Source organism: Ruditapes philippinarum, unplaced genomic scaffold, assembly GCF_026571515.1.
Source record: "Ruditapes philippinarum isolate M1 unplaced genomic scaffold, ASM2657151v2 ctg15637_1_1_1_1, whole genome shotgun sequence".
Classification (NCBI taxonomy): Eukaryota; Metazoa; Mollusca; class Bivalvia; order Venerida; family Veneridae; genus Ruditapes; species Ruditapes philippinarum.
The window spans coordinates 12,514-20,508 of NW_026859129.1; the positions used below are offsets into that span (position 1 = coordinate 12,514).

The window sequence follows — 7,995 nt, forward strand, 5'->3', positions numbered from 1 at the left end:
CCCTTGATCCCAAAATCAATAGGAGTAATCTGCTGGTCATGACAAATCACCATACCAAGTTTGAAGTTCCTAGGCCTAAGCGTTCTTGAGTTATTGATCAGAAACCGTTTTTACTTAAAAGGTCAATGTGACCTTGACCTTTGACCCCTTCATCTAAAACTCAATAGGGGTCATCTGCTGGTCATGACCAATCATCACACCAAGTTTGAAGTTCCTAGGCCTAAGCGTTTTTAGTTAATTGATCGGAAACTGTTTTTACCTACAAGGTCAATGTGACCTTGACCTTTGACCCCTTGACCCCAAAATCAATAGGTCATCTGCTGGTCATGACCAATCACCATACCAAGTTTGAAGTTCCTAGGCATAAGGGTTCTTAAGTTATTGATCGGAAAGCATTTTTACCTACAAGGTCAATGTGACCTTGCCCTTTAACCCCTTAACCCCAAAATCAATAGGGGTCATCTGCTGGTCATGACCAATCACCATACCAAGTTTGAAGTTCCTAGGCCTAAGGGTTGTTAAGTTATTGATCGGAAACTGTTTTTACCTAAGAGGTCAATGTGACCTTGACCTTTGACCCCTAGACCCCAAAATCAATAGGGGTCATCTACTGATCATGACCAATCAACATCTCAAGTTTGAAGTCCCTAGGTCTAAGGGTTCTTTCATTATTGATCGGAAACCGCTTTACCTACAAGGTCAATGTGACCTTGACCTTTGACCCCTTAACGCCAAAATCAATAGGGGTCATCTGATTGGTAATAGCCAATCACCATACCAAGTTTGAAGTTCCTAGGCCTAAGGGTTTTTTTGTTATTGATCAGAAACCGTTTTTAATTAAAAGGTCAATGTGACCTTGACCTTTGACCCCTTGACCCCAAAATCTATACGGGTCATCTTCTGATCATGACCAATCACCATACCAAGTTTGAAGTTCCTAGGCCTTAAGGTTCTTTAGTTATTGATCGGAAACCGTTTTTACCTACAAGGTCAATGTGACCTTGACCTTTGACCCCTTGACCCCAAAATCAATAGGGGTCATCTACTGATCATGACCAATCACCATACCAAGTTTGATGTTCCTAAGCCTTAAGGTTCTTTAGGTATTGATCGGAAACCGTTTTTACCTACAAGGTCAATGTGACCTTGACCTTTGACCCCTTGACCCCAAAATCAATAGGGGTCATCTACTGATCATGACTAATTACCATACCAAGTTTAAAGTTCCTAGGCCTTAAGGTTCTTTAGTTATTGATCAGAAACCATTTTTGCTTACAAGGTCAATGTGACCTTGACCTTTGACCCCTTGACTCCAAAATCAATAGGGGTCATCTACTGGTCATGACCAATCACCATACCAAGTTTGAAGTTCCTAGGCCTTAAGGTTCTTTAGTTATTGATCGGAAACCGTTTTTGCTTTCAAGGTCAATGTGACCTTGACCTTTGACCCCTTGACCCCAAAATCAATAGGGGTCATCTACTGGTCATGACCAATCACCATACCAAGTTTGAAGTTCCTAGGCCTTAAGGTTCTTTAGTTATTGATCGGAAACCGTTTTTGCTTTCAAGGTCAATGTGACCTTGACCTTTGACCCCTTGACCCCAAAATCAATAGGGGTCATCTACTGGTCATGACCAATCACCATACCAAGTTTGAAGTTCCTAGGCCTAAGGGTTCTTTAGTTATCACTCGGAAACCATTTGGTCTACGGACCGACGGACCGACAAGTGCAAAGCAATATACCCCCTTTTTTTCAAAATGGGGGCATAATTACATCAATGGAAAGCTTTGGATCTTAGCTTTGTCTCAGTATATACTTCAACACATCTTTGACACCAAAGTATTTAAATTAACTCTTAAACCTACCATATGTCAGAGCATTTTACATACGATTTATACAGTGAGATACGCAACCGGTTATCTTGACTAGAAAAAATGACTGATAAGAATAGCCTGTCGTCTGCTAGTTAGGAAAGTGTTTATCCTTGAGCATTGACCTACAATTTTGATGCTGAGGACAAAACAATGTTTCAAGTCAATACCTTTAGTTGTTAATATGAAATGAAGTTGCATACATCTAAACCAAAATTGTTAAGCTGACCCAAGGGTAACCCTTTATTCATTAAATTGTTGATCAAAAAAGCAAAGAAATTTTACTGTTGACTTGCCATTCAACAGGACGGGTTTTACTGTTTATTCAAAAACTATGATTGAAAACTTCATCTTTAAGATTATCAATTATGTACAGCAAGGTCATTAGTAAATATACCTGCTTGGATCTTCCACCACCAGTGAGTTTGCAACAAATTTATTTTGGATGTAATGAATTTCTATTTAATATACTCCAGTTAACTTCCATGTACTGACAGTGTTCAACACAATGAAGTGTATGTTCCAAAAATGGAATGCCTATTCATCTGTAGTCAATGTTATCTGTTTAAAATGTTCAGAAAACTGGACATGTATATGTATAGAAAAATAAACCCCCAAAAGATTACAGATGTTGACTAAATCTAAGAAAACTTTACACTTCATTATAGATTATCAACTTAAGTATATGACAGTTTTACAAAAAAAAGTCACTTGAAAGAAATCATGCAGTTTACTTCAATAACAAAATTTGTACTATGTTTTCATTTCATTCTTCATTTTTTCACTGTTTATAGCAATTTTTCACATAAAATAAATATTCTTTAAACAGTACTTTTAGATATGACAAGCAAAAATTGCAGGCATTTCTCTGTGACAGTTCATTAAAAGGAATCTTATTAGTAAGAAATGAATAAATATTTACTCAAATAGAAAGGGGGAAAAGTATTATGATATGTAAATAAAAGTTTTATAGAATTATAAATAAATATCAGCTGAAGGTAGTAGACTACTTGAATGTGAAATTTATTTGTCAAAAAAAAGAAAGAAGTGAAATGTAAACAAAGTAATATTTTGACTTCCATACAAAATCATTATAACTGAACTTATTATTACTTGAACCATCTTTTGCTTTTGTTGCTTTTTTTGTAGTAACTTATTAGAAAAAACATCAACAGAAGCAAAAGATGGGTCAAGTAATTAGCCACTTTGTAACTTATTAGAAAAATTAACAGGAAACCAAAAGCAAAAAAAACTTTTGAGTAATGAAAATAAAATCATTTCTGGGGAATAATATGCCTTTAAAAAACGAAGAATTTTTTTGACTACATACATCAAGTCAAAAGAGAACATAGTCTCCAAATTGCATGTGCAAATAATGGGTAGTGATCTGTAATATGTAGCAAACTATTTTCCAGTTTAGTTCTAATCACTAGTTTGTCCTCACTTGTCAATTGTCTTTCACTTTTGCATATACACTTTTCAGCTGCCTTTATAATGTAATAACTACTACAGAACTTAGAGCTGTCTGGAAATTCTTTTTCTTGCACACATTTTCGGAGAGTGCTCGAGTAGCTAAGGATAGCACCAGAGAGAAGCTGGAGGAACTTAGGTATCAGTTTTCTGCAGTCACTAAATGTATACAGCAAGTCGCACTTTCTCTTTTGCACCTGAAAATAAAATAATTTAGATGATAAACTTTTTCAGAACTCCCAATACTTTTCACATAAACACTGTTCAAACAATGTTGTTTCAAGAACAGACAATAACATTCTTTGTATTGTATTTCTTTTTAATCTAGAAATCAAAACACTTCTTTTAAATTAACAGGTTAAATACCATTAAATTTTCAACTAAAACGATCGTGATTTTCACAAAAATACCAAAATTAAAACAACTCATTTTGAGTGAACATAAATGAGCATGCATGGGTGTTTTTCTTGTCAACAAGTGTGTGTGTATGAATGGTCTTTTGATCTTGTTCGGGATAGATATAGGGAATACATACCTTATAATCTTGATTTGCATATGACATGATTTCCTCTATCAAATGGGAATACAAACTGCACACTTCTTTTAGAACAGTCTCTGAAATATTTTTCTTATCTACAATAGTATTAACAGTCTGGACGCATTGTTCTTGGACAGTCCATGATATTTTACTGTCTCCTATGTGAGTTTGCAGTATAACCAGACTGTGTTTCAAACTTTGTTGAGTTACATTTTGCATAGATTTATCTGACTCCAAAATTTTGGAAGCAGACTGAATATTGATCACATGGTGCAAAAATTCAGTGTGTTTAGCCAATGAGAACTCAGCATCAGCAAGTGTTCCAGAACTGGTTCCCTGTAGCAATTCAGCATTTCCTGAAAGTGGTGGTGTTGGAAACAATGACTGACTGGTAGAAGGTAAAGAATCTGTAAATCAGAAATAAAAAGTTGAATCAAATATATATGAGTGTCCAAAAAGGTCAGTAAAAGGGTTTAGAGATACCTGTGCAAAATTCTCTGTGCCTTTTCCTTTAAAGATCCTGTAACACAATTTTTTATGGTTTTATATCATAAATATAATGCTCAAATCAGGTACGTATATATACGTACCTGATTATATACATGTATTAAATATCACTTTAGTGTGGTAACATACTGAATTACATCATACAGGATCTTTAAAATGAAAGCAAGAGCAAAATAATGATCCCTTAGTCATTGAGACTATTTATTCAAATGCAAGCTGTTGTGACAAAATTCACATCACATTACTAAATTGCTATTCAGAATTAGGCAATAATTGCAAAGGACTGAAATCAAATTTTCACAAAAAAAAAACAACAACAACAACAATTTAATGATATGCAGACAAAACATAAGCACACCTTAGTTTATTTGACTAACTTATAATAGTATTCAAGTTATCACATAATCTTTTAAAAGGAATTTTGATTATTACCATTAACATACCAACTGTAACTTTGGCAAACAGAAGGAGGGCAAAAATTTACATTCTCCTGAATTTATGCTTTTAGAGGACTTATAAACTTTTCCAATAGTGGTCAACCAACAAATTTTAATTACCATCTAACATTTGACTGTTTTGTTCATTAGCCCTTTCCGCAGATGGTTGCATTTGTGTGGTCATCATCAATTGCTGTTTCAGGTGAAGTATTTCTGTACCAGCTCTTTCATATTGCTTTTTCCAGTGTAGCTGACTTGTTCTAAATTTCTCACATAGAATTTCAGCATATCTTCTTCCACTTATGTCTGGTGGCTTGTTCTTAATAATTCCAATAGCTATTGCAACTTTCATGGCCTGGGGAACATCATCTATAAAATTATTATAATATCATAAATTTATAGGATATTTTAAAGGCTACAAATAATGTTAAATAACATGCTTCATTTTGCTTGTATGTCAGTAGGATCTTATATGTCAGAACGATCAAAATGGGAGAGAAATGGACTCCAACTGCATTCACAACATCCAGTCACACAATGTAACATGGTATCAGTGAGTTGCATGGACAATGGGCAGCACTTGGAAATTTCAATGATCTATTTCAACGAATGTCTTTATGAATGAAAAATAAAATTTTACTTTAAAGCCATTCAAAAGCACTATTTACCTATTCCTTGATATTTTTCCATTCTTGTTATAAAATTTTATTCCTTCAAATTTAAATGAGCGTTTACAGACTCTGAGTAAAGTATTAAGTTTTACAGCGCCAAATTTTGAAATATGACATTATGACAGAAGTTTATAGTTAAATCGACAATGACCATTATCTGCAAAATGGCATAGTTATTACTGATTCTAATAGCAATTTCTTATAAGTTTTTTTTCTGGACACAATTCTAGTTTGAGAACCGAGGATACAGTACAGATCAGCAGACGCTTGAAAATAGATTTGTACAGCGTGAAAATATAATACAACACCGGTAAATGTTGCGGTAATTCCAAAATTACCAAAACTTCAGTTTTTATTTCAGAAAAAAGGCGATTGTTGCAGTCATAATTGATGGTAAAAATTTTAGCAATTCAGTAAATATTTACTTTCATATTTCTTTATGTTTGCGTTACCGTAACTCACATTGATTTCGCTCAAATTCTCTGAAATTATTTTCCAAGAACTGGACAGACACAAAAATTATTGCACAACTAAATAAATCTGTTAATAACTTAATAGATATGTAGGGATTTAATTATTAAACTTTTTCAGCCCCCCCCCCCCAAAAAAAAAAAAAAAAAATAATAACGCAGATATTCTTGCCAATGAAAACTGGAGAAAGAAAAACAACAAAAACTGTCGAAATCAAGAAAATATATCGCATATTACAGGAATTAATAATTTAATACTGATCGAAGAGGTCTACAGTTTTTTAGTAGTTCATTGTTAATTTTAGACGGTATTGTCTTTTCTAAAACATGCTGAGTGATGTACTTTCTATTCAATTGTAACCTAACAGATTTGGTATTTATTATGTTTTAGAATTAGTCAAAATATTTTAATGTGCCAAAGCTGGGACGGTATCTTTCTGTTTGCCACCACAAAGTATCTTGTGGGCGCCACTTAAATTGCCACAACATAATATCTTGTGTGCTCCACTTGAGTATCTCATGGCCAGAACTTAATAACTTATGGCCACCACATAGTATTTCAAGCGCACCACTTAATTATCTCATGGCCAAAAGATACATATTATCTTGTGTGCACGAGATAGATAAAAATGCATAAAATGTCACCTTTGTGCCACTGTACTTTTGCAGCGTTTTTTTTTCCTTATGTATATGAAACCAAAAAAAGGCACTGTTCCAAATAGAAAATAGACAGCAAGTTTCCCAATTTATGACTTATAAATTCCCGAAATACCACTAAAAATTTCCTCATAAATCAGCAAATTTAAAGGTAAACAAAAAAAGAAATGGCCATTTATCAGGGCTTGAGCTAGGGGTTGACTTGGGCGAAGAAGTCGCCTTCAGATGAACGACTTCGCCTAAAACAAGCTTAAAGCGATATATACAATAAAAACCAAGTATGACCACATCAGCGATATTCGTACCCAGTTCATACTGTACTTTAAGTGTTTCACAACTAAACATTAATTATGTACAATTGTTATGATAATCATTTATTTTTTTTTTCAACCTCAAGTAGCAAAAATAACTTTTAAAGTTAATAATACTTTTTATGCTCCCCGAAAAATTTCGGGGGAGCATAATATAGTCGACGCCTTGTCCGTCTGTCCCTCCTTACGAACCCAGAGGTACTTGTGTGATTTGGAGAACAATGGGTAACAGTAAATTCTCTTTTGTCCTATTCATTCCGTTTTTACTTGTGTGTCTTTTTTTAAGCCTTGTGTGACTAAAAATGGCCAAAAAGATCAAAGGAAAAGTCACATAAGTACCATTTTGTGAGTATGTCCGTCTGTCCGTCTGTTGTCTTGTCCGGAGCATAACTTGAAAACCCTTGGAGATAATTAGTTTGAACTTCATACAGTGGTAGAGGGCATTGAGGGGGAGTGCAGTGTCAAAGAACTATAACTCTATTTTGCCCTTTGTTAATTTTAACACTTTGAACTATGTCTGGAACATAACTCTAAAACTATAAGAGATATCAAGGTGAAATATTGTAGGTAGATAGATCTCATTAATAAGTAGAAGTGCAATGCAAAAGAACCATAACTCTGTTAAGCCTCATTTTTGAATTATCTCCCCTGTAAGAAAAATCTTGTCCAGGACATAGCTGTAAAACTATAAGATTAAGAGATATCAACATGAAACTCTGTAGGTAGATATATATCTCCATGGGTAGATGTGCAGTGCACAAGAATCATAACTCTGCCTTGCCTAATTCTGGAGTTTTTGCCCTTTGTTTATTTTTACTTCTTGAACTTTGTCTGGGAAATTACTCTAAAATTATAAGATATCTCAACATGAAACTTCCTTGAGTTAAAGTGCAGTACAAAAAAAACATAACTCTGTTTTGCCCAATTTTTTAATTATCTCCCCTTTTAAAAAAATCTTGTCCGGGAAATAACTCTAAAACTACAAGAGATATCAACATGAAACTTTGTAGGTAGATGGATCTCAATGGGTAGAATTGTGCAGTGCACAAGAACTTGAACTG

The 7,995-nt window shown here is 34.1% G+C and overlaps 1 protein-coding gene across 1 annotated transcript; it reads right to left on the reverse strand.

Moving 5' to 3' along the window:
* Positions 1 to 2,118: 2,118 nt before the first annotated feature.
* Positions 2,119 to 5,794, reverse strand: LOC132755353 (meiosis-specific protein MEI4-like). The gene is made up of 4 exons (XM_060746225.1): positions 5,494 to 5,794; positions 4,946 to 5,194; positions 3,879 to 4,288; positions 2,119 to 3,540 (listed from the first exon to the last, which is right to left on the reverse strand). Exons 1-4 carry the CDS (start codon positions 5,513 to 5,515, stop codon positions 3,205 to 3,207), a joined length of 1,017 nt encoding a protein of 338 aa, XP_060602208.1. The 5' UTR covers positions 5,516 to 5,794; the 3' UTR covers positions 2,119 to 3,204.
* Between the last annotated feature and the right edge of the window lie 2,201 nt (positions 5,795 to 7,995).

Coding starts and splice junctions, on each gene's coding strand:
- LOC132755353 (XM_060746225.1), bottom strand. CDS start 5,515: ATGGAAAAATATCAAGGAATAG. Junction 5,195..5,493: donor GGAAAAATATCAAGGAATAG/GTAAATAGTGCT, acceptor ATAATTTTATAG/ATGATGTTCCCCAGGCCATG. Junction 4,289..4,945: donor AAACAGTCAAATGTTAGATG/GTAATTAAAATT, acceptor TCTGATTTACAG/ATTCTTTACCTTCTACCAGT.